The 27,418-nt window shown below is 40.0% G+C and overlaps 2 protein-coding genes across 4 annotated transcripts; one reads left to right on the forward strand and one right to left on the reverse strand.

Annotated features, from left to right (window-relative positions):
- Positions 1 to 1,394: 1,394 nt before the first annotated feature.
- On the reverse strand, positions 1,395 to 16,511 carry rtn2a (reticulon 2a). Of its 3 annotated transcripts, none has more exons than XM_017308283.1 (10): positions 16,181 to 16,511; positions 14,721 to 14,774; positions 13,876 to 14,451; positions 12,406 to 12,615; positions 7,363 to 7,570; positions 6,807 to 6,945; positions 4,708 to 4,777; positions 4,573 to 4,619; positions 4,428 to 4,486; positions 1,395 to 4,094 (listed from the first exon to the last, which is right to left on the reverse strand). In XM_017308283.1, exons 1-10 carry the CDS (start codon positions 16,209 to 16,211, stop codon positions 4,019 to 4,021), a joined length of 1,470 nt encoding a protein of 489 aa, XP_017163772.1. In that variant the 5' UTR covers positions 16,212 to 16,511; the 3' UTR covers positions 1,395 to 4,018. The 3 variants fall into 3 exon arrangements, with proteins under 3 accessions (XP_017163772.1, XP_017163773.1, XP_017163774.1); XM_017308284.1 differs by having other exon boundaries at positions 12,406 to 12,612; positions 16,181 to 16,509; XM_017308285.1 differs by lacking the exons at positions 12,406 to 12,615; positions 13,876 to 14,451; positions 14,721 to 14,774; positions 16,181 to 16,511 and adding an exon at positions 10,737 to 10,837.
- Positions 16,512 to 19,165: 2,654 nt separating this feature from the next.
- On the forward strand, positions 19,166 to 24,637 carry ppm1na (protein phosphatase, Mg2+/Mn2+ dependent, 1Na (putative)). The gene is made up of 6 exons (XM_008425745.2): positions 19,166 to 20,066; positions 20,528 to 21,099; positions 23,692 to 23,809; positions 23,903 to 24,017; positions 24,109 to 24,172; positions 24,463 to 24,637. Exons 1-6 carry the CDS (start codon positions 19,661 to 19,663, stop codon positions 24,493 to 24,495), a joined length of 1,308 nt encoding a protein of 435 aa, XP_008423967.1. The 5' UTR covers positions 19,166 to 19,660; the 3' UTR covers positions 24,496 to 24,637.
- The last annotated feature ends 2,781 nt before the right edge of the window (positions 24,638 to 27,418 follow it).

The following is a 27,418-nucleotide window of genomic DNA, read 5'->3' on the forward strand; positions in this document are numbered from 1 at the left end:
TATGCCCACAGAGTCTTATTATTATATCTCATAACTCACTAAAAATTTAGGCTTTGAGCCCCCCTGTCATCTTGGTAGCAGTTTAGTTTGCTTTTACCACAGGCAGGCTCTTCTACCTACCTTACTGTTGTATGTTTTTTGTTTTCACTTTAAAAATTTGCCTAATTTATCTTGAGTAGTTTGTCTCAAGTGGTTAAACTACAAGCCAGCGACTCGACTGATGTGAGGTCACCGTTTTATCTGGAGCGGACATGTCCAGACTAGTCTTCAGCGACACGCTACAAACCACCTGGATGTTAATTTTCAACATGCCATTTGAACTGAAACCATATCCTGACTCATGACTCCCTGACCTATTTTAAAGCATCTCAGACTGTATAAAAAGAACTGCCTATCGACTAACCGATAGACTGATCTAAACGGACCGGCTCTCTGATTGGGTCTTTTCTGTCATGTAGCTCAGGTGATCATGTTTCACCTCCTCGGACAGAGAGGTCGAGTTTAGAAGTAAAACGTTTGGACCTTTGCTGCCACCTGGTGGATGCAACATGTACATTGCCCTTTTAGCAGTTTTCGGGTCGCTGATTAGCCTACTTATGGTTAAGTCTTTATTCAGAATGAGTACAAATGTAACCTTTTGTTCAGTTTTTTAAAAAGGTGTACAGCTCTTCTGTCAGATTATTTGCCACCAAACTGCAGTGTGGTGGCAAATAACCATCAAGACCACTGCTAATCTTTCAGTTCGCCATTCAGATTAAAAGTTATAGGACTCTGAATCAAACATTGCATCCTCCCGTTCATCACTCCAAAAATGCATGTGAGACTATGGAGACTGAAGAGCGTTGTGTGAACCTGTTTAAGTAAATCACTTGTAACATAATTGGGACTTCTCACAGTTAAACAAACGAAAACGAAGCCGGTTTTAAAATTGATCGGTCTCAATTTGTAATCCGAGAAGTTCAACTAGAACTGGAGAAGCACAAGGTTGATTGGTCAACATATATGAAGAGGAGGAGAACGTAAGGATGAGCATATATGATAGAGCTCAGTGTTTACAATGATGCTTGCATATCAAAATTTCTGTATTTATGGGATTCTTCTAGCATGTACAAAATGCAGCACGCAGTCAGATATGTGGTTCTGCTCTGGGTGGTCTTTGCCACTGGTGCTTTTATCCTCAGGAATTCTGTATCTGCACATAAAAAAGATGGGAGGTCCAAGAAAAGTGCCACGCCAGCAAATTTAATCTACTTTAATCTGTCACTGTGCTGAGAGATTGTTGTATTTTGGCTAAAACGGGTCTGACTGAAGTGCAGGTTTGTTCAATTACGTGACACATCTAACGGTCTCTGAGGATTTCCCCTTATGCAACATCTGAAAAAGTCAAACAATGAGAGAGTTTCACGTGTTTATTCTTCAAAGGATAAAAGTCTGGTGATCCAGAATACAAAATAATTGGTCTACAACTACAATGCATATCATCATTGGTTTTAAAAGGACTAAATGTCACTTCAGGTTCGGACTTGCAACCCTGTATCCAGAGGGGTTGAGACGCTGGGCGAAACGCAAATAACAAGAGCACAAAATGAAGACAATGTTTTAATAGTAGGAATAGTTCAAGTGACTTGAACCAGGACGTATTAGAGAAATGCTCATTTTAATCCCAGAAACACAAACATGTTTATAGGCATAATCGCAGGAAAACCATTGTCCGTAAACTTGGCTTGTACTAATTTTATGCGCAGGAGCTGATATTAGTTAATCCAGAGAAAAATGTTACGAAAGATGCTGAGGCAAAGTGGAAAACCAATTCTTAATTATTCTCCATGTTTAATGCTAACATCTAAAATGCAAAAGGGGCATATAGTGGGGGAATACGGTAGAGGCTGAATTTGATCACACTATAGCTACACTTTTTCATGTAATTTGTTGAGATTTTATGTGACAGACCAATGCGAAGTAGTCTATAATTTGTGAAAGAAAACAAACAGCATCATGAAGACCAAGGAGCACAGCAGGCGGGTCAGGGGCGAAGGTGAGGAGGAGCTTTAATAAGGTTTAGCTTACAAAATAACCTTACGATGCACTATTTAACTCAGCGACCAAATAAAATGTAAAGAGAATGGCATGACTGCAAAACCACCAAAACATGGAGGTTCACTTTCACTGACAGGTCAGACAAGGAGAAAATTAATCAGAAGCAGCCATGATAACTTTGGTCCTCAGCTCTGGTTAACGGAAACGTTATCCTTGCTACCCTCACCCTTAAGACGGAAATTGCTGAGAGTTGATAACAGCGATGAATACAGAAGAATCTCAGTAAGAGTCATGTTAGACTGCAAAACACTGTGCTGCTGGGACAGATGTTCACCTTCTGACTCCAAACATACAGCCAGAGCCACAATGAAATGGTTCAGATCAAAAAGTAGCCCAGAAAACGTTCAAACCTAAATCCAGTGGAGAATCTGTAGCAAACTGATCTTCACAGATTCTCTATCCAATCAAACTGAGCTTGAGTTGTTCTGTGTTGGTCTATCACATAAAATCCCAATCAAACATTGAAGTTTCTGATTGCAGCATGGCAAAAATGTGAATAGGTCCAGTGAATATATGTGATTTTGCAAGGCACCAAACATCCAGACGCCATTGCAGAGTAACACATTGAGCACGTTTTGGAATAATGCTGGAATCATCCTCAGTCTGAGCCAAAAACACAACGGAAGAGATGTGCTTTCGACTACTGAGGGTCATTTCTAGGCATCAGCATGTCTGAGGCCTTCAGGCCATCATATTGGAGTTTACATCTGCTAACACGTCTTTGCTTCTCGTTCGGATGCATGAGCTGAGTAACAGTAAGGCATAGGAGTAACGTTACGCTTTGAAGCATTAGCTGAAACAAAGTTTGGGTTTATATAGCTGAGCATCCTGAATAGTTTTGAGATTCCTGAAACTGATTTTGTTACAATTTTGTTCAAGATCCGGCATACAGATGTATATATAATAAAGTAATCGCACAAAAACAGCATTCTGCGTGAGGTGACGGTCAGAGACGCGGTCGCCGTAAGTACTGTGATGATGTCATGCACCTGCGGTCAGAAAGGCACCTGCTGTATCTCGCTTGCTCAGTTTTTCAGAGTTCATCAACAGCTGGAGAAGAGCACAATAAGAGCACTGGGAGAAGGACTGTTTAAAATCTTCAACCTTTCACTAAACAGACACACGGCAACTAAAACATCACGTCAGGACGTCTGAGCACATTGCTTCCACTTCAGATGCATCGCATTAAGCAAAAATTATTGCAAATCTCATCTATCGCTCTGCTTTCTCGCTGCACCTACAAAGGGCGAAGCAAAAGCCAAAGTCACAGAAGAAGCATAAAGGAAAGTGAATGACAGCTGGGGTGACAACAAAAAAGAACATTATAGAAAAAAATAAAGAAGAAATTTGTTTTAATTGGGGCCGACAGATTCAGTAATCAGTAAATTTGTCAGAGCAGACGCACACATTCAAAACAACACACTGGCATTCATGCAGATAAACAGTTGTGAGGATGAAAATGTATCTGAACGAAGAAGAAGAAGAAGATGTGGTCATTTTATGCTGCCATGATGATCCCTGTTTTTGTCTTCTCATATACGTTAAGTCACCTGACTGACCGAGTCGGGGTGAGAAATTCCCACTCGCCTTCTTTAGCACATTAGTACAACAGCTCTAACTGAGATGCTCATCGAATCTCCTTTGTAACGCTAAAATGATGTTTCCAAAAATGATGTTACCAGATTGTTTTCACCCAGAACCCATTAACCATCACTTCGCCTTGAGAGCATCTGAGAGCCGTCCTCTAACCTCTAGAAACGAGACACAGTCTTGGTACACAGAACGTCGTTGCTCTTTTCTTCAGGTTCCCAGTGTCTGCAGCGCCATCCGCTGGAGGTCTAAGGGACAGACTGCTGAGTAAGACATTGAGTGGCAATCTGCAACTCTGGTAGCTTCTCCTAAAGTTGATGTCCATGAGATTTTACTGGGTTTTAGGCTTGGCACCACCAGGAGTCATATCAGGAGGAGGGCCGCCGCCTTGGGTGAGTCTTCGCAGACTGAGAGAGAGAGAGAGGCAGAGAGAGAGAGAGAGGAGGGGTTAGTGCTCCTCCAATTACAGCCTGCTTAAAAAAAAACACAATAATGCAACTTTAGCTCTTGTGTAAGTATGAACAATATCACAGAGTCTCCTTAATGGTTTATTTATGAACATTCAATAAAATAAAGCAAAACATCTAACATTCAAGTAGTTTTGTGGGAAATCCTCCCCCCTCTCCCCAATTTGAAAAACAAGTGTGCATTTAAGCTTCACTGTGAACAACATCCATAAGAAAACAGCTGCGTGGCTGTGCTAGTAGCCACTGAGGATCAATAGATGGCGCCATACTCACAAGTCCTTCACGCTGTCAATTTGGGCCTGAATTTTTCCAATAAAGCCATCCACTTGCTCCTGTAACATCACAGTTTGTACAAAAAAAATATGAATCTGTTGTGTTGAAACTAATATTTACGATGTTGTATAAAAAAATGTGTTACCTGCCGTCTTTCATAGAAAAGGGGCAAAGAAAAGAGAGCAATCACACCTGGGAGGAAAGGAAGAAAGAGTTCGTGGGTGAGCCGAAGGGTTTATTGATACGTTTTATGTCTCCAGTGAGGATTTCAGTTTCTTACTGATGATGAGGATGGTAAGGCCGTTGCAAAGGCCTCCCAGATATGTGACAAGGTACATCAGAAACAGGAACTAGAGATTTAAGAAAGATAAAACAGAATTAAAAAGGTAAATAAGCGAAGATATTTTATTCAACTTCCATCAAAGACGTGCAAATAGGTTTAGTTAACATTCTTGACTTCCAGTTTTAGAACATCATCCATCTTTCTGCAGTCTAGCCTGTCTCAGTATCTTCCATAATGTTCACAGTGTCTAATGGCCGTCAGTTTCTCGGTCTTGGTTGCAGGATCCAGTTCGTCAGATATGGGACACCCCCGTCTCACATGGAAAAAGACTCCGTCTTATCCCGGGAGTCCATGTGTGCTGACTGGTGTGTGTCATTTAGCATACCAGCAGGGTCACAGTTGGCCAGGAGGTTCAGGGATTAAGGGGCTCAACCAGCTCCCATGGATTGTCATTTGCTATAAATATTTCTATTCTGTCCAAATTTAATGACTAAAATTAGAAAGTGAGGTGTTCGCTTTCTACCACAGTTAAGGTGAATGTAAAAGGGACAATTTTTGTCATATTTTAGAGCCAGAACTCTTAAAATTTCTGTTTGAGAATGTATGGACGATAAAAAATCTCAACATGCATGTACAGCTAAAAACAAATTTTTTTCCCCAGAAATTAAAAAAAGTAGTTAAAAGATTACATTAAATAAAAGCTTAAAATACTTCATCCTTTGCAAAATCAATCTATATAATAAAGATCTGTTGTTTATTGAAATGTGGTAAAAAAAAAAAAATCATTTTTATACAATATAACATTTTTTTAAGCTGTACTTGTGAATAAAAAGTACGGCTTTTTACTTTCTGATGCAAAACCCCCACATTTTTAATGTGGTGCTTTTTGTGAAATGGCGGTGTCTTTGCAAGTGTAAACATGAACAGAATGTTATCAGATTTTAGTTTTACAGTCACTGCTCAACTCGCTGCAACGGAATAAAGTATTTGCCTTCTAAAGTTGTCAGCAAAATTAAGAATGATGACGTGCATCATTTTGTCAAAAATGGTGATCTATAACGATGGCACGCACTTTTAAATCCTTGAGTAGGGTGCCGGTAAGTGAGGTTTCCAACTTGTCCCTCTCAGACAACACTGCTCCTGTCTTATTAAATCGTTGCATTACAAACTCAGCCTTGAGGTGGACACTACGTTATTCCTGCTCCAGCGATATGCTTTAATGGTAGTTAGCTTGTCCTGAAGTGAAGCTGTCAATCAAGTTTGGCTACAAGTTCAGCTACCTCGCGGTCCTATCGTCCTGACAGGAATGTGATAGGCGGTGAGGTACGAGGTAGTAACTAGGAAGGAAGTTACGCCAACACGCTTCCTTTGCTGAAACAAATGGATTCAGTAAACAAGAGACCTGTACAGAACAATACCAATCAGAAACTGAATACTAAAAATAGGGGATGGGGACACATGAGTCACTACTAGGCTTCAGGAATAACATCAGAACCAAAACAAGTTCATAATTTATACTTTTTATTAGTTGTTACGCAGTCAACAGGCGTGAATTGGTATATATTAATGGCTAACAAAATTAACTCTAGTCATTCAAAATTATTCTAAAAAGAAAAATCAAAGCTTATCATCTTAAAGAAGCTGTAAATAAGAGGCAGTCAGATTATGAGACCGTACTTTACTAGTAAATATATGACGCTGGCACAAAAATAATGACTCAGCATCGGCAGCGGACAATGTGCTTCTAATACTGTTTAATTTGATTGTGCCGGATTGTTCTCTGAAATGATTATATCATAAAAAGTAACAGCTGCTGTCTTTGTTTTGAGTTTGCATAACAATGCTGTGACCAGGGAACCACGGAGCTGTAATGATGGCATATGACTGATAATAAGAGCAAAATGGCAGAACATGAAGCCATGCAGATGTTTGGGTTAATGAGTCCTGGAGGTTCCAAGCAAAGCAAAACAACACGGTTCATTAAAATCGTTCCTCGTACTAAAAGACTAAACAGACATGCACAAACAACGGCTGATATAAACAAAAGCACGTAGACGAATAGAGAGAACATAATTAAATCGCCATGCTTAGCTTACCTTGAGGGATTCAAAAAGATTTTCTACAAAAAACAGCCTCCTCAGGGCATCAACAGCAGACAGAGCCAGAACAATGGCTTTCTGCATGTAGATGTCGGCCTGCTCTCCACTTAAACTGATGTCCAGATCCAAGTATGACCTGGAAGAAACACACACTCATTTAATCAATAAATTAACTCAAATATAATTAAAAGCTGATATGTTGAGCTAATTGTTAACGAGGCAGTATAGGTCTAAAGAGTCCTCAGTCAACTCAATATTATTGTAAAAATAATTCATTAACAAAGCTCAGTTGTAATATAGACAGTAAATATTTACTATGCAGTATCCTGCCTGTTTTAGATGCAATAATAATAATAATAAAATCATTAATAAGTTTCTGCACATCGTTTTACATGCAGCGACACATTTAAAACATGCAGGTGTCCAACTCCAGGGAATCTGTGTTTCCTTTGTGCCCACATGTTTGATCCGGTGGAGGACTCAGGGAAATAATCTGAGTATTAAAACTGCACAAACGTTTCTTTAATGCCTTGATCCAAGGAAACCATCTTACTTGAAAGGATGTTCTCCGTCCCCCCAGCTGAGGATGTGGAGAAAGTGGTAGTATATGCGCACAGAGATGGTGAAGCACATGACAGCCAGGGAGACGGTGGAGACCACAGAGATGATGCTGAGCTGGAACAGGGACAGTAAGCCCACCACCAAGGCTGTGAGCACCATGCCACTTCTCTCTGTGTCCTTCCAGTAGATGAGGTCCATTACTGATAGACAGGTAGATGAAAACAATGGTCAAACAAATGATAGTCGACAGGCAAAAGTAGTTCTGGACTCTAAATGTGATCAAACATTTTAGTGTAACTACGTTTTGAAATTATTTATGAGGTCGGAATACAGGTACTCGATTAATTGCCAAACCTAAGAACCTCTAATATCCAACGTTGTCTATAAATTATGACTAAATATTATGTACTCTTTCATTTCTCTGTTTTAAAATGGGTGTACTTTTAGACAGATGAGCAGGAAAAGAAATATTATTGAGAAGAAAGAATAAGGAGGGAAAAACATTAAGAAAAACAAAAAAAGGTATTTTCATCATCAAGCCTGAGATAGCACCCAGCAGCTACAGGCTCAAGCCGTGGCTGAATTTAACCTTCAGAGGAACAAAAAAAAGTCAGCAGTTGAAGGGAATTTAAATTTCCGGCACCTGTTGTCACCTGTCAGGCCGTCTGCACCCGATAATCTGCACCCTGATGGTTTCATTGTCTGCCAGGAACAGTTGGATCAGACATCTCTAATATATACAGTTTTAACTTTAACGTTTTGGTCGCTGTTTACTTCATATTAAAGCAGTTTCGCCTCGTTTTAGTCTTGGAGGCTAAATATAACAAACTGGGATCTTGTTTGAGATTTGAACCCCCTGGTCCGCTCACACTGCTAGAGACAATTATACCCATGTTCTGTGCAAAAGCTGTTGAGCCACGCCTCGTTTCTTTATCATTTGCTTCCAGTAAGACAGATTTTAATTTAACAGTTAAGAGTGACCGTGATCAATGATTCCTCAGGCTTTCTGAAAGCCTGCTGCAGTTTTTCATTGAACTTTAGCTGCTTTTCCTGTCCCATAGGGGGGATTTTCTTATTCAACCTCACAACTAAATAATTCAAACAGAAAGTTTCTTGCAATTTAGGGATTACGCACTCATGGATATTAACCAATTTAGTAAACATCCTGTTTAAATTTACATACCGAAGGTTTTACCATATGCATATACACACACAACCAATTATAACAGCAACAACAGTGTGTTGTGTAAACACAGACTTCTGGGTGTCTGTCATGAAAAGCTAAGTACTCATGGAAGCCTCTTTGAAGAGAGAGCATTGTCAGTGGGTGGGTGTTCTGAGTGATGCTCAACACACCGACAAGCAGCACTAATTTATCTCTATTCTCATATACTGGTACTAGTGAAGAAGCAGCACAATTAAAAATACGCATCTCTGCGGTAAACAAGTTTTCCATAAGTAGAACAATAAAAACAATTTTAAAAAAATACAGAAGAAAATAACACAGTCGACCAACCATCACATATGATTGGCTCCTTATCTCTTTTTGCTTTCATAACTTCACACTTTGGCAGTTTTGATCATTTTGTGCTCAACTTTCTCAGATAAGAAGTGGAGCCACTTGCTCCGGGATGGTTCATCGTGACAATACGAGATGTTTCGTACCTATATTGACAGACAATAAATTAAAGCAATTTTATACAATTTACTCCTAGTCTACTTTAAGGAAATGTGGTTATATGACCCCAATTAATAACATCTCCTGACAGAATCAGTTGCATTAGGCCTATGCTATAATATCTGGACAATAATATGAGCAACTACATGGGCAAATGATTTGTTTGTAGGTGAGAGATGAAAGGAGGATTGTTTGCATCTTCTAATCACCCATTTTCAAAAGTACTGTTGCTTGAGTTTGCGTCTCCCTAACAGATTTCTTCTATATGCTTTTCCTTTTTTACTCAAACTTGATAAAATTAAACTTCAGATTAAACAACTTTACTACGTACCAAATGAACTTTTTTACATATGTTTTCATGCAATAAAGGGATAAGTGCTTTCTGGGCCATTCGGATGTTATGTAAAAAATTAACTGCATGACATAACGGCGATCAACCACAATGTTTTTATTTCACTTTTACAGTGGCTTTCAATTGAATCTGTCAAAAACTGAAATAGCACCTGCCCAACACCATGAAGTAGGCCAACAGATATAGAAATCACTACATCATGCCCCAGTCTTATGAATACAAGGCAAAGTAACTGACTGTTTTTAAGGTTTTAGGACTCCAGTGAACCACAATGGGAGCCTTTACCCACAAACGTAGAAAACATGAAACAGTGGTGGACCTTCCTTGGACTAGCCAGACTACAAAAAATTGAAAAAGCATTGAGGTCACAAAAATCCCAGAACAATATTTAAAGCACCGCAGGCCTCATGGGTAAATCAGAAGAGATCTGTAATAGAGGACGATGCTTTTTGATGGCAGTGTAGATCCTTAAAAACAAACGTTCCTAAGGTTTGTAACTTAAGAACAAGTATGAGTAGATTTAACAGGGACATGTAAGGGATAAAAACTATATATATATAGCAAATGAAAACATAAAAAATGTGATTGAGAACATCACATCAGACCAATTAAAAATACAATTTCACACTGAAATATGAACTTAATGAAACTTATGTTTAAAAACTATTTAAAGTAAAAAGGAATGTTTAATCTGATAAAACAAGCCTCAGTGGAACACATATTTTAATTTCTTTAATATGACTGTAAATATACATTTGTACCTGCTTCTCTGAAGTAAGCAAATATAAAGAAAATAATTGCAACCAGGCAGCAATCAATAAAGAAATACTCAATATAACAATGTGAACACAAGTTAAGGGGCTTACTTATAACTTTGGGTGAAAATAAATGAACTTCAAGGCAATGTCTACTCAAAGCAACCATCCATTCATTTATTCTCGCTCAGGTCATGCCCGCCTGTTCACTAGTCCACTGAAATGTCTGTGCATGTCCAAGCTGTCCAGCCTGAAGCGGTAAAATCAAGCCAGCCAGCAGACAGCTGTCTGATACCATAACAGCACCGTTTTAACTCATTTGAATGGCAAACAATTCTTTGAATTGAAGCCACTGATAGAGATTCCAGCTAGTTATCCTGAGCAGCTCATCAGCCTAAAGTCAAACACACCTGTAGCTTGTCTTATACTCTATTTCAAACTAAATGTAAGCTGATCTAAGACAGATGAGAGATCTCTGCTTCTTTCAACTACCTTTCTTAACTTAAATCAAATGTATTTTGTTCTCCTTATTTTGGCTCAACACATCAAAGCATGCTTTGAATTTCTTTAAAACGTCTCACCTTTACTGGCCATGTTTGGTCGCTGTTCCAGTCTCTCCCTCTCCCTTTCTGTCTCCCCCACTGAACGAACTCCCTTCTCCCCCCTGAGCTGTTTTTGGCCGTCCAATGCTCACTCAGCACTGCAAAGGCCTAACAGCCCAAAATAATCTGCTGGTCCACAGAATCGCCCTCCACTATTCAAGTCTCCCTGCCAGAGAACGTGGAGCTAATTCTTTTCACTGTTTTGAAATCGATCAGCTTTTAAAGCAAAGTCCAATGAGAAGAAATAATAATTGCCATTTAGTTGTCACTTACAAGAGAATAGTTAATTCTGTTTTTTTAAAGCTAAAGTCTGCTTCTCTTTCCATCCAAGAGAAACTGAAAAGGCTTCCATCATATTTGCTTTTTTTTTTTAAAGAAATCTTCCAAAATATGTTTTTTTAAATATTGAGTTATTTTATTACTTTTATTTTCAATTTTAGAATGAATCATTTCATGTACATTGCTATGAGACTTTTTTCTGTAAAAATTTTTAAATAAATACATTTTACTTAAACTTTGTTTAATTGCTGAGAATAGAGACCTGAAATAAGTAATTAGGGATGCATATTACATGTATATTGATAACTAACAGCAGGAGCTTTTAAGTAACAATTTATAACATCCTGATTTCCTGGAATACTGCATCAAAATTACACAGAGGCCCATACAAATAATATCTAAATATAATACTCCACTCAACCATTAATTAAATTTATATACGTGCTATATTTAGCAAACCATAATTAAGAAAACTTTATGACCAAAATAAAGTTTTAACTTATTTTTTTAATTAATCAAAAAAAAAAAAAAAATGTTCCTACTCAGCAGTGCCAAATTTTAATGGTTGCAAACATTTATCCAGATGTGACATTTGGTATCTGAAGTAACAGAATAAAAAGAAGGACAATTCTCATGTGGACACTCTGCATGTCACCTATTTATTTAAGACTACACAACACTAGGTCTGTTATCTGTCTGACCACAAAATTATCAGCAGGCTTTAAATCCCTCCCTCACCTAAATGAGACACAGCTCTTGTCTGACCACTGCAATAGTCCACTTGAAAACCCATCAAGCATGATGACTGAATCTTATCTCTAATGATCCCCTTCTCTGCCTCACTCACTCAAGAACTTCCAACTAGCGCCAACGAATCTGCATACAAAGAAACTGCACGCACGCACACACACACGCACGCACGCACGCACGCACGCACGCACGCACCCACACACACACACACACACACACACACACGCACACGCGCACACATGCACACACACACGCATACACACACTCGCCCTAGTTTCTGTGAGACACACGACACACACCGATAGCGGTTTCATTGGTGTGCCTGCCTAAAAAAGTCAGCTAAAGCCTGGAATGTTTCCCCTGTAATTAGCCCATCATTCCCAAAACCTCCAGAGAGTTGGTTACTATGGAGACAGTGGACAGCCAGGATCTCTTGCCCGCCTGCCCCTGAAGGTACATACTGAGAGGGAAATCTGAGCGTATCTTTGATTAAAGCATTGACTTGTGAGCTGCGAGGAAGAATCTCAGTAAAAATAACATAAAACACAGAAAATCTGTGGAGGCAGATATGAAAAAAGAAAAAAAAATGTTAGCAAAACGTAGCGATGAAATCCTGTACCTGCTATGTGGATGCATACGGTCAGATCTTCTGCCAGGTCTGGTGCTGAAAACCAGTGATCTCTGAGCAGCTGTTCCTGAGAGTTGCGGCCTACGGAAGCCGCAGACGAGCGCGCTGGGTCTGTGGGTCGCACAGAGGTGAGCAGCTTGACTGAAATGGTTTCCAAGGTGACGGGAGACTCGGGCTCTGAGGTTGGTGAATCCTCTGCTGCTGGGAAACAGAAGCTGATGTCACCATGGTGATAAAGTAAGTAAATTACAGGCACCGCTGCAAAAATGCAGCTCTTTCTTTGGGTCTCCTAAACTCTGCAGAATCATCTTTTCTGCTGTGTGACATCAGTTCCAGTAACGAGAAAATCTCACAAGTCTGATGATGTAATGCCTTACCATATGTACTCACCGGCCACTTTATTAGGTACACATCTTCAAATTACTCTAAACACTTATATCACATGACAGAGGCTCGATGTATTGAGACATCTAGACGTGGTGAAAACGACCCGGTGTTCAAACCGAGCACCAGATCAGGGAAGAAAGGAGATTTGAGTGACTATGAAGGGGTTATGAAACTGTAGCTACAATACACACAAGCTTATCAAAATTCAACAACTGTTTGAACAATTTGAGTTTTGGAAGTGGTGGTGTATGCAAACTTTTGGCTCCTTTGTGGCAATTAAACTTCATTGTAATGCAGCAGCCTGCTGGAATATTGTTCCTGAACATACTTAACCATTTACGACAACCGTCTACCCATCTTCTCATGGCTATTTCCAGTAGGATAACGCTTCATGGCATAAAGCGCGGGTCTTAAACTGTTTCTAAATATGATGTTTTAAAGGTCACTGAAAACCAGTGGCCTCTTCACTCAACTGATTTCAATGCAAAAAAGCATCTCTGGGATGGGATGGAGCAAGAGACCTGCAGCACAGAAGTTGATGTCAATGTGGACCAAAATCTCTGAGGTATCCGACACTTTTTTGAATCTATACCATAAAACATTAAGACGGTTCTTAGGGCAAACAGGGGGTCCAACGTCGTACGAGTGAGGTGTGCCTAATAAAGTGGCCAGTGAGTGTGTTGGTATGTAAAAAATAACAAGCATTCAATTCATGTGAGGGTCTTTCTGACATATGGCTTGATGATATGACTCTGCTCATCTATGCCACATGAAATGAAGAACCCCTTGAAGAAAAAGGTCACCGAGTGTCAGACATTATAATTAGCTCAGGGTTCGTGAACGTTTGATACTAATGGCTGCAGACAGCAGGGATGAGCTGAACGCTGACAGTGCCAGAAGTAAACATGTGCAGCATTTGTGAAGCAAAACGAGTTTCTCAAAACAACAACAAAAACAAAACAAAAAAATCTTTCATCTAGTAATTTTTAAAAGGTTGAAAGACGAATTGGGGAAATAATTTATGCATCTGATGATCAAAGACACATCCAAGTCTTTATGGCTTCCACTTCTTACCCTGAGCTATCTGTGAGAAACTGCATTGCTGGATCGCAGAAGTTCGTTGACCACTCTGACTTGCGCTCTCTTCTCGTCCGTCTCCCGCATCTGTCCTTTCGCTTTCTGAGTCCAGAGGTCCAGGAGCGGGCTGCACTGTAAGAGTTTCCCTTTGCTCCCCTTCCCTTCTTCCCACAGGACTTGCTGTCCTTGGTTCCTCCGACTCCCGCGCTCGAGTCTCTGATGGTGACTCTTCTTCGTCTTGATTGAGAAACCCCTGTGGCTCCCAGTCCTCATCAGGGGAGTCCAACAGCATTTCCAGCGTGTCAGTTCGAATCAAAGGAGTGCGTCCCAGCCGGGGGACACCCCTGCGTCGCTCACGATGGTGGCGTGAGCTCCCAACCGCTTCGGCCTCTGCGATGGCAATGTAAGAGAAGGTCAGCTCGAAGGAGTGCTGGCGAGGAGTCCCCCAGATGGACGGGGAGGAAGCTTGTCCTTCGTCGTCGTCCGGATCTCCTGTCTCCACTTCTTCGTCGTCATCATCGGACCACTCTCTGGCTGTCTGCAGATCGCACATCTCTGACTCCTCGTTGCCTCCTGGATACAAATCAAGACAGGCAGTCATTGATTTACAAAGACGATGATGAAGACGTTTTCAAGTAGTCCTAACAATAAGCAGTTTATTTGATCAGCAAGAGACATTTCTGTTTTTTTTTGGTTTTTTTCTGACAGATGAAAGGTAGAAACACATGAGGTTTTCAGATGAATCTTGTTTTGATGTTGCTATCAAAGTAATTGCGACATTGTTATTCTGACATGTAAATAAAAACTAAACGAGGTACAGAGGAGAGGTGAGAGCTTCTTACCATCGGTGCATGGAGGTGTTGAGTCTGGGGTGGATGCCACAGAGCCATATTCCTCTAGAAGAAAGCAGTTACATGTTACATCGACAAGCATCCTGATCTCTAGCTGGAAACTAGAGATCAGACCCAAAATCTGGGAGTAGCAGTGGACTCAGACCTGAACCTCCAGAGACATATAAAAACAGTTACAAAGTCAGCCTTCTATCACTTAAAGAACATTTCCAGCAAGATCCTGTTCTCACTAAAACTAGGAAGATATAGCAACATCATCCCAGTTCTACAGTCCCTACACTGGCTCCCTGTAGCTCAGAGAATAGACTGTAAAATACTGTTGCTAGTTTATAAATTACTGAACGGCTTAGCACCAAAATACATTAAAGATCTGCTGTTGTTGTATCAACACCAAACATGGAGAAGCAGCATTCAGTTTTACCTGGAACAAACTTGCAGCAAACTACAAAACATCTGAAACACTGAGTTCCTTTAAATCAAGGCTAAAATAGAGCTGCCTTTGATTCATAATAACACTGCCACTGTAATCACAATATTTCACATTTTGTTGCTTGATGATTTTTTATTTTAGCATTTAACAAACTGTAATGTAACCAATTGCTGTTCCGTTATTGGTTGCTGTAAAATGTTTTAGTTTTTTTTTTCTGGTGTGAAGCAGTTTGAACTGCCTCGTTACTGAAATGTGCTACACAAATAAACTTGTCTTGAGATATAAAAACAAAACTAGTGAGATAAACTGGTCCATTATATAGCTCAGCACAGATGTACTGCAGATGAGCAGGAACACACAAACCCCATAAACACTGCAGCACCACACAAGAACTAACTGTAAGAGCACTGTAATTCTTTCCTCGCCTGCATTTCATGTGAAAAGATGCTGCTAAGGCTAACAAATATTAATGCTGGTAGAAAATATCAGACTAAGGGAACACAGTGTGTTCATCACTCCTAAGTGCATACTGTAGGTCATTGAATATTGAGTGGTTCTGGCAGAAGTAAAAGGCTTTCACTGCATTAGATTGCCAGCATGACACCAGTGTATAAATCAAGCAGGCAGCCATTGCACTGAATTCAGCATATTCTGTGCAGCAGAATAGTGAGGGAATAGGAAAACACTTGACTACTGTAACTTAGCTTCAGATTAGATTGGGGGAGGGCACATATTCAAAGCACAACAGAAGCATTCAGGAAGGAATGATTTATGATCTGAACATGACTCCATGCAAAGGCTTTCTGCACACAACCTGCAAACTGAGACATGAAAACAATAAGAGTGTGCCTCTGCACTGCAGCGATCCATTTACTGTTTATTCAAGGTAATAGCAGGAGAGACAGGAAGACGGGATGAGCTAAGGCATACGATGATGTGAGAAAAAGATGCTGAGGTGGGTTATGCACATCTACGAGATCGCTGCTGTGGAAGTATGCACAGAAACAAACACAAGACTTACGGCAGTGGGAGAATCCTAAAACCTGGCCCATACTCCATCAAGGCATCGCTGGGCCCATCCAGTCTGGAAGCCCCCCTCCCTCATCCACTGCCGGCACTCACGTTGCGTGGATTCACTCTCTTCATCCGTCTCCTGTGAAAGCAGCTTCTTCCCTCTCCTGCCTCTGTTACTCAGCAACCCCGCCCTGCCTCACTCCACTCCAACATCCTCCCCTCTGCCGCCTCCGCTCGTCATCTCATTTTGCGTCGCTGCGACTGCAGCCGTAGGAGCGTACGCTACAGGAAAGGGAGAGGAGCGTGAGCGCCTGTTGTCATCTTTTCATTCACAGACAGTCCATGTCTATCTGTTTCTAATCACGTGGTTCCAGACAGGGAGGGATAAGTCATTAATAATGCAGCACACGCGCAGATGATGATGCAGGCTTCATTGTAATGCAAAAATAAACTTGCATGGAAAGTTTGCTTCAAGGAGTTACATGTTCATTTTAAAGATTGTCATACGCAATGATTAAAGAAATTGAAGCATTGCTATAAAAAATATGTCCAGTAGGGGGCAGTGAAGAGTCAGAATAAACCTGATCCTGATAGAAACGTTCAAGAGTTGGGAGGGCAAAACGCATAACAGGAAAAGTGTTCATAATTCTTTTGTTTCTTTTTTTATATTTATGTTAAAGCGGAAAATGTGAAATGGAATTTTAAAACTTAAAAGAAAGAAGTATTGATAGACAACCACAAACTTTAGTATACTTTGTTTATATTTTACTGCGACAGACTGGCGACCTGTCCAGGGTGTACCCCGCCTCTCGCCCGAAACGTTGGCTGGAGATGGGCACCAGCACCCCTCCCGACCCCACTGAGGGAAAAAGGGTGCAAGAAAATGGATGGATGGATGGATGGATGTTTATATTTTATACAAGTGACCATTTTATGTTATATTTTCTTCACAAATAAATATTTTTGGCTATTTTATTTTATATTAGTGGTTTGCTGTCATTACCAGACACAGCAATCAAACACCAAACTAGCGATATTTTTTCACAGATGTTGAGAAGTCATTCAACATCTGACGGAGATTATAGGAGCAGAGTGCAAATGCGATCACCGTGTGCGTGTTTACTCGAGGAAAACAAACACAAATAAAGCGACGACCTGCAGCCAGAGATCAGGGTAAGTTCATAAAAGGTTTAGTTGTATTTATAACTGGATGAGAAGAGTGTCACATAAAGTCTTTAGCAGCACTTAACCAGGTCAGGAGCTGAAAATACACAAAAGAAAAATAAGAAAGGAGATAAGTCAGTTAAATCCCACAGAATTTTTTTTCTTTTTAACTTATAATAAGTTAAATAAATGTACAATATACTCTTCCATAAGGATTTACAAACTATAATAAAAATGTATTCTTGTCACAATATCAAAGTTTGTGATATTTATATCATAAAGAACTGTGTTAACAACATTTTTCTGGATTCAGGTGCTTTCGAATATGATAATTTATAGCATTTGACTGTAATGTACGTTTGCTTTTTTAAAATTACATTTAATCATAGAACCTTCCACATTTCTTGACGGCCCTGATAAAGATGTGTAAAAAGTCTGCAGTTGTCACAATGACAATTCAGAAACATCCAACCTTTAATTTAAGTACATTTGCTCAGAACGAAAAAAAAAAAACACAAACTTGTTCAGATTTTTTAAACAAAATTAGTAGGGGCATTATTACTGCTATACCTCTACTGTTAACACGATATAGCAACGATATCCTCTACATCCAACCATCCATCCATCCACAAGATCAATTCATGTGTTAATTTCTTCCTTAACAGCATCTTCTCTACCACAGGAAAGACCAAACAGCAGAGACGAACCAAAGCTGGAATAGACAACAAGACCATCAGCAAAAAGCTGGGGAGAGTAATTCAATAAGAATGAAATACAGGATGGTCATCAACTATCCTGTCAACATGTTGCCTCATAGGGTCAAGCTAATCATGAAAAAGGGGAGGGATCAACTTACAGTACATGACACTAGTTTGTTAATGACCAGATCAGGGCTTATCTGCAAACCTTTCTTCAATTTTCAAGATAATCTCTAAATTATTCTGAAAAAGTCTTGATAAATTGTGGCGGTCAAATGTGACCAAAATCAAGATATTTGGAATCAGCTTTGACCCACTTTGTTCAGAGGAAGAGAAATGCTAATTATGACCCAAAGAAAACATTCTTTATGGTCTAGCATGGAGGTGGAGATAAGATGCTTTGGGCAGTTTTTATGCTTGGGATAAACAAAAACTTCACTGCATTAAGAAGCCAAAGAACCGGGCCGTATCTGACCTTAAAGAACATCCTTCGTCACTAAGCCAGAACACTAAAAATGGGTCGTGACAATAGCATGACAATGACCTCCATAAACATATCAGCTGAGTAACAAGTACGTGGCTAAAGAAAGAACACAAAAAGGTCAAGGAGTGGATGCAGCAAACTCAAGATCTCGGTTCTGCAGAAGTCCGTTAAGGAAGCTAAAGAGCCGAGAAACCTGGATCTGGTTTAGTTTCTAAAGAGCAGAGCAGGCCAAAGTCCCTCGGGAGCCATTTTACTCAGGAAATCAAAACTAATATAAAGCCTAGAGTGTCTGTATTTAAACTAGAGCCAGTGGCTAAATGGAAGACATTTGTGTTTCAGATCTGCAGCAAATCATTTGTATTGCACAAGAAACATCATAAATCAAAAACATCTTCATGCTGAACATGCTATATTTTTATATGTTCCTTTTCTGTGGAGTTCAGATGTTATTGTTTACAGGAGAAGCATTCCTACTGCATCTGCTAAACCATAAAACCTTCACACGTCCAATAATGTCTAAACATCTTCAATGAATCGTGTTTACAGTAACAGAATGTCCCTAAGCAGAGCAGCAAGGTGCTTAGTGAGTAAAATATAAAACAAATCACTCATGCAATCCCTTTGCTGAGTCTGATAATGGGATTCCTTTGCATTGCATAAAATGTACTCTTAATAATCCAGGGGGTGTGTGCACACGCAGGTCATCTGTTGTGCCTCACTGGCCAGGCGATTATCCAGCAGAGTTTCATAGGAAAGAAAGGGAGATGAGTGGGTGGGGCAGAGAAGATGGATAACTAAACAGATTAACTGATAGAAGAGTGACCATCAGAACAAGGCGGAGAGAGGAGTGAGATTAAGACGGACTGTGAGCCGAACCGAAGGACCTCAGACGCTGGAAATTGTACAAGGCAGCTTAAGGATGAGCAAACGGGACTCTCGTTTTTAAATTAAAAACCCTAATTTTTTGTTCGTTTTTTACATTTTTTGCATTAAAAGCAATTAGTTTATCTGGTAGGGCTGGCACAGCTTAAGTGTTGCCCTGGACCTGTTGAGGAAAACACACGGCCGGCGGAGGAGCACCAGGAGGAGACGGGCCGCCGGCAGGTCGAGCAGAAAGCTTGAGCAAAGGCTCCGCTGCGTGATGAGGACGGCCAGGCGTGCCAGCAATGTGGAGGTGCCCTCCTTTCTTCGGCAGCTGGTTAAAGAGACGGAGAAAATGGTGACGTTCTTCTTCAAAGGCGGATCTAGGGAAAGGAGCTGTGAGGAGGAGGACAATTTAGAAGACGAAGACGCAATGCCAAGCCCCTACCTGGACCGCCCCAACTTGGAGAAACATGTTGCAGAAGGGGGTTCTAGTTTGGGGTTGAACTACGCTGTGGCCAGCATGCAGGGCTGGAGGGCTCAGATGGAAGATGCCCACACCTGTTTGCCCCAGCTGAAGGGAGACCTGGAGGACTGGGCGTACTTTGCTGTTTTTGATGGACATGCAGGCATCACAGTGGCCCAGTACTGCTCCAGAAACCTGCTGGATCATATCCTGACAACAGGTACACAACTAATGTTGATAATACCTTCAATATGGTTGAATATTGATGCAAAACTTACAGTTCACTGGGACTGGATGTTTTTACGGACTAGAAACACAACAAAACAGGTAAACGGGGCATTTGCAAGGGTTTAGAACAGAGTTGAGACATCTTGGAAGAATTTGAAAACATGTTTAGGGAATTTCATGAATGAATAAATCTTAACCCAAAAGGTTTACAGAAAAGATCATCCACTATGCCAAACAGAGAGCCTCAAGTGCTTCTCCATCAACTTTTTGTTTTATGCCAAACCCACCATTAGATTCACAGTACAATATTTAAAACCTACAAGTGGGGCCCAAGCAACCAGTCGAAAAGTAGACAAATGGACATTATAAAGTCTTGTTGACCCCTAGACTTAATCACTGCTCCCAAATGCAGTGCATACATTTATCTGAATGCCAAAATATTGTTTTCAACAGGTGGGATCAAAGCAAACGAGGACCCTGACCAGGTAAAGGAGGGAATCCGTGAGGGATTCCTGGGCATCGATCGCCACATGCACAAAATGGCTCGCAAGGACAGCTGGGACAGAAGCGGCTCTACCGCAGCGGCTGTCATGATTTCTCCACGTTACATTTACTTCATCAACTGCGGGGACTCCCGCACCTTCCTCTGCCACAATGGCCAGGTGGTCTTCTACACAGAGGACCACAAGCCGTTTAATCCCAGGGAAAAGGAGAGGATCCAGAACGCCGGCGGCTCGGTTACCCTGCAGAGGATTAACGGCTCACTAGCCGTTTCCAGAGCACTGGGAGACTTTGACTTCAAGGAGGTGGACTGGAGACCACAAACGGAGCAACTGGTGTCACCAGAACCAGAAGTGTACGAACTGGAAAGGTCACCCGAAGACGAGTTCCTCGTGCTGGCATGCGACGGCGTGTGGGACGCCATCGGTAACGAGGAACTGTGTGCATTCATACGCAACCGTCTCCAGGTGTGTGATGACTTGAGAGACATCTGTACTCAAGTCATTGACCTCTGCCTCTATAAGGTGAGACGTAAGACCAATGTAATACTTCTAAAGGAGTAGATAAAAGGAAGAAAAATCAACTACCGTATTTTCCGCACTATAAGTGGCACCTAAAAACCTTCAATTTCCTCAAAAGCCGACAGTGCGCCTTATAATCCGGTCCTCCTTATATATGGACCAGTATTGAGCCACAACAGGTCTAGCAACTACAGTAAGCAGCCGCCGACTTCATTTTCGCCCGTGGAAGAAGAAGAAGCGCGCAGTGCATGCTGGGATAGTTGTCAGAACGCTGGTTTGTTAATAAAGTTTGACTGACCTATCTACCTACCAACCGTCTAGAATCAGGTCGTCTGCAGGTCATTTAGCATCACGTTCTCCACCAACATGCTGTGCGCGAACGGAGAAGGGTGACCATCGTCCGGCCACGCCCCGGGACAGTCGCGGAAGGCTCTCCTCGCCGAACCGAGTTGGACTGTTTTGTTGTCATTCCGTTTAATGCAGCTCCATCTAGTGGATGCATAACGTAACTCCAGCCTCTACTGTAGCATCTATTCTATGCGCCTTATAATGCGGTGCGCCTTATATATAAAAAAAGTTTTAAAATAGGCCATTTATTGAAGGTGCGCCTTATAGTGCGGAAAATATGGTAATTTAGGAATCACATCCTAGAATACATCTAGAAATAATGAATAATTCAGCAAATTCTTTATTTCCTGTTGGCTTCTTGTATCAAATATCCTGTAGCACATTTATTTCTTTCATGTGTTATTGTGAATTAACATATCCATATTATGACATATATGAAAGAAAAGCTGAAATCAGTATCAGAGAGAAACTCTAAATAAAATGCTTAGCAGTTTGATAAATGTAAACATTTATTTGCATCAGAGTGTGGTGATGACTTTTGGGTTTGGGTCAATTAGGCTCATTATTTGTGGATTATTTTACAAGGCCAATGATTTTGACATTTGTTTTTGTACGTTTAACATAAAAGGAAAGGAACATGGTTTACTTTTTGCCACCTAAAAACACACATCATTCTAGGTTTTTTCCTTTGTCCTGATGCTAATCATAACAACAAAGCAATAAATGGCAAAATAATAAGTATTCAAGATCACAACTCTAATGTCCAATCTAACCACACGACAGCAGACTTGATAATTTTGCTCATTTGTCCATTCATTCCCTTTTATTAGATTATTGCAATCATGTAGCAACTGCCAAAACTAATAAAAGACTTTACTGTCCTATATTATTGTCAGTCCAATACAATAATACAGATTATTTCAACAGGCAAGTCTAGAATCAAGTTTGTGTTTCAGTATTTTGCTCTGAAGTGAACTTGCAGCCAAAACTTCTCCAGACTCCACTAGATTCAACTCGGTTGTTTATAGTCTCACTAAATGCTACAGCAGGCAGATTTATGAATCAGTAGCCTCACGCTGACAAAAAGGTGAGCTAAGCAGGCTCTCAGTGACGCACCTGATTGTTACGTAAGTGGATTCTACTCCTGGCTGATCAAAAATACCGCTGAGCGCTTTGCCTGACTTATAAATAGACGCACTAAGAGATCCTTAAACATTAGGTTGGAGCAAGAAAAGCTGCACATGGACTGGATTAACATGGAGTGTGAGAGTGTTGACGAGAGCTCAGCAGAACAGTGGAAGACACTCCCCCTCTCAGTTTAAATCCTTCCCTCTGTGTGCTGCTATTAATTCACCTGAAAAGGCTTTAGTGTATCTGTAACACCTCCTGTTCTAGTAGACTGACCTCACAGCTCTGCAGTTACAACACAGTCATGATGTAAGCTGCGTTTTACAAAAGCTACATGCCGCACGTAGCCTATTAACATCACCAATTACATAAAACACTGCAAATGCAACAAATGACTATAAATAGCCAAAATTACTCAGATCTGACCACCTGCTTATAAATAGTTAATGATTCATTCTTTTGCCACATTAGGTTGATTAATATTTGAGCTATCACACAACCCTTAGTTAAAGTAACATATGATAAAATTAATGTAATACTGGAAATATTTAATTAAATGAGTAGCAAAGCTACTAGATTATTGACATATTTTATTTCATATTTTTTTAGGTTTACCTCTGTTAATAATAATAATAATAATAATAATAATAATAATAATAATAATAATAATATATTCTTATTATTATTAAGGTGCCAACTAGTTTTTTTTACCCTTTTTAGTCACAATATAAGTGCTATTTAATATAGCTATTAAGATCTTAATGTGAATAGAAAACCTAGAAATGACTTGTACAGTTATTTGAAACAACAAAAAACCCCCACAGGAACGTAGTAATGCAAAACCAAATATAGAAAAAGTTTGCCTTGTTTAGGTGTTAAAATGCTTTGTTCAATGACTAAAACTATAATTATTATTTTTATTTTATGTTATTTGATTCTTCAAAATTTTACCTTTTCAAAACCAATGCCAACACCTTTTACCGTCATCATCTCTTGTCTCATTTCCTCTCAGGGACTAGTGTTTTTTCTGAAATTAAGCTAATTTAAGTCTACATCCTGCTTGGTGTATGAATAATTTTGGACTTACCTGAATTAACAATCCTCTGCTTCCCTCTGCAGGGCAGCTTGGATAACATCAGCATCATCATTGTGTGCTTCCCTGGCGCCCCCCAGGTGTCGCAGGAGGCACTGCAGCGCGAGGCAGACCTGGAGCAGCACATTGACATGAAAGTGGAAGGTGATTGGATGGCTTTGCAGAAGTTCACACTAACTTTTATCAGGCTGCTTTCATCTTCCATGCATTTTTCGTCTCAAATTATTGCCTCTGCAGAAATCATTCAGATGATGCGATCCAAAGATGAAGACCCCGACCTTCTGTATGTGATCAAGTTCCTGGCTGCAGAGGAGATACCAGGGCTCCCATCAGGGGGAGGCATCACCAGCAAGTGAGTTAAATAACGTTGTGTTTAATAATCACCATCAGCTTCAATAGATTAAAGCAGGAATGTGTGGACTGAACCATTTCTGTGTTTGCAGGAGAGACTGCATCATAGGAGCTTATCAGAAACACATCATGAATCTCAGGACGCAGGAACCTATGGTGAGACATTCATGTATTTCATTCAGCCATCACTGCTGTACACAATTACTGCTTTTCAATATGTTTGTCTTTTTGTCCAGTCAAAAATGAAAAATATTGAGTAGCAGATGGGATGAAATTCCAAAAATTGAAAGTGAGAATTTTTGCCCTTGACAAGAATTAGAGAAATTATTAAAATCAACGAGTGATAGTTTAAATTTTTACAGGATTGGAACAATTTACAATTTAGAAATGATTGATAACATTTAGACGTTCCAACTGGACTAACTCACTGAATTTCAACTTTGCAGGACATTGGAGGATCAGAGGAGGATTCAAGCTAACGTCATGACCACAGAGTCAACACCGGCTTCAAGTTTTACATTTTAGTTGAGCATTTAACCAAGAGGACAATGCTTCCTGTGATATACATCCTGAATTAGTCCCCATGTTTTTATTTTCTGGTCAATTAAAAGAATATATGGATCACTGTGTTGATTTGTTGTTTTCTGTATTCACAGTTCGTTATGGTAACAAAGGTTTTCTGATTTTCAGACTCACACTCAACTTAATAAGTACGGCGGCAATCAAAACTATGCGCTAAACTATGGGTTTGATGATGTAATCTGCGATTCAGCACCTGAATTATCTCGACTTCATACTGTCATCAATTATAATCTGGGTAACTACAAATACACTTCAGCTGCACGAGAACAATTTTCTACACTTTTCCTCATTCACACATTTTGTGTGATTTTTTTTGGGCCCTCATTTCATTTTGTATGGTTGGCACCAACAGAACATTACCAAAACATTGATTTAAAGTCCAACTGTTCCATATAATTCACCATTTGATGTTAGTTGTTGTTTTTACTTTAGGTGTAAAGCAACCTTGAATGTTATGAAATGCAATATTACAATTTGGAATAAGGCAATAACATGACAAAATGTGGAAAAAAGTGAAGCACTGGGAATACTTTCCAAATGCTCTGTTTATGTGCTACTTCTCATTACGCCACATTTCTCAGTGATAAGAAACTCTTCATATGAGGAGCGAAATGACAAATGATGGGTCACTGCTCATTTTCAAACCACGCAGGAAAAGAAACAGATAGACGTTTTCTGTGGATTACGTTACACGTTTGATCTCTGGAAATGAATTGGAGTCTTCAGAAACAGAGGTGAATGAATGGAGAGAAAATGTTAAAGACACATTAACCATGACTGCAGACAGTCAGAGGTGGAGACACAAGAGGAGAAAGGGAGCGTCACATTCGCGGGTTCTTTCCAGGAATTAGGGCTTTTGCAGGTCACATGTTCTTTTTGTTTTGTGTAAACAAGTCCATAACAGACAGCAACCTGACGTCCGACTTTCAGCAAAACAAGTGCTACCATAAATGATGGGGTATGGACATGCTGCCTCGTTACTCCCTTCAATGATGTTTGTCAAATCTAAACTGTGAATAATTTAGTTAGGCTTGCATTTTTATCAGCTTAACCTGAGTCGGTGATAATTTTTTCCCAATCTATAACCAATGGGCGAGAGGCGGGGTAAATCCCGGACAGGCCACCAGCCCATTACAAGGCAGAGCGTTTTCACACAGGATCCATCCACAAACACACGCTTACACTTAAGGGTTTGGAGTAACTAGTTAATGTAACATTCATGTTGTTGGACTTTGTCTTTGACTAATATTTTAATTGGTTTCATGTTCTGAAACACTTAAATAAGTGTAAGTGTAAAATGCAAAGATAGGAAGAGACCAAACACTTTTTCATACCATTGTATATATTATTTTGTATAAATAACCCAGATTACAAAACATCCACAATAAAAGCAAACTTGTGCAGCCAACCATTGCTTTAAAAATCCCTGAAAGTAATGGCGCATAATCATTCCTCCTTGAAGAAAAACTGTTCAATCATTAGACGTCCCAAACCAGTCGTTGCCCACGGTGAGGCCAACCACTAAACATTAACTACCTATGAAACTGCCTGGATTACAATGTGAAAGCTGAAAGCCAGAAGGTGGAAAAAAGTTATTTTAAATTCTGCTTTTTTCCCTCATTTCACCACTAGAAAACATACCGTGCCCATCTAAAGCCACCCACAGCCTATGATGGTCTTCAGGGAGCTGTCAGGTTCAGCAGTCATGGGGTTTTCAGAATGTGTTGCAGTGGTGTGGGGACGATTCGCACCTCTCTATTAATTAACTGAGCAGAGTTTGTATTCGACAGGCCGTCCTCTTGCCATACAAAATCCTGACAAGTCAGATTATAAAATAATTAGACTCCGACATTTTGCTATACCAGGAACACTGGTGGACAGCAGAAAGGAGGAAGGTGAAGGAAAACCTGGAGCTTTTTGGAGGAAAAAAAGTGAGCATTGGTTGAGTTTTCCAGTGTGAGACAACATAGACCTCTTTGATGTTGCAGCTCACAAAATGTTAATATTTCTGAGTCTTGCAAGTGACATTTCAGATTAAATTTCCCTTCTGCTGAGCTGAGATGCTGTTTTTAAAGACTAAGATTGAATAAGACCAGCTAATGCTCTCAGGAAATGCCTGTAGATTCAATATGTGTATTTTTCTTATTAAGAAAGAAATCCTATTATCCTACTTTGTAGTATTTTCTGATTTATACCATTTGTGATACCGGCAAATATTTCTAAACTACCAGTCGGTTTTCCCAGTGAAGTTGGTTAATTTGAGCAGAAATCAACTTCAAAGAGAATAGAGATTGTCAATGAATAATTTCCAGTACACATTCATAAAAAATAACCAAAGGTAACCTATTTTTGTCTGTTTTAAAAACAAGTTACTATACTGTATTTAGACTGAAGTAACGATTAATCCTATGCAATGCTTAACAATAAGGTGGAAAATGAATAAAAACCTACAAAGATGAAAAGCATACATATTAACAACACAGGACTGTCCTGGGGAGGTGAAACGTTTTGAAGCTTCCTAAGACAGGAACGTCGTCGTGCAGAGCAAAGGGGCCAGAACACTGATGCTCTTATGCAAGTTTTGGAGCAACAGCCAATCATAATTACAGATGCATCTCAAGAAATAGAATACTGTGCAAAAGTGCAATATCACCACAGGCTGGCAGTGACAGTCAGGTAGAAACTCTGAAGTATAAGCATCTTTCCAACACGGCTGTAACACATTTCTGACAGTTCTGACAGTCTCTGTGCTCCACTAGGTCCATTTACCAGTTTCAGGACCCGACCAGAACAATAATGAGATTTGGTTTTATATATATA

This window comes from Poecilia reticulata, linkage group LG13 (genome assembly GCF_000633615.1).
Source record: "Poecilia reticulata strain Guanapo linkage group LG13, Guppy_female_1.0+MT, whole genome shotgun sequence".
Taxonomy (NCBI): domain Eukaryota; kingdom Metazoa; phylum Chordata; class Actinopteri; order Cyprinodontiformes; family Poeciliidae; genus Poecilia; species Poecilia reticulata.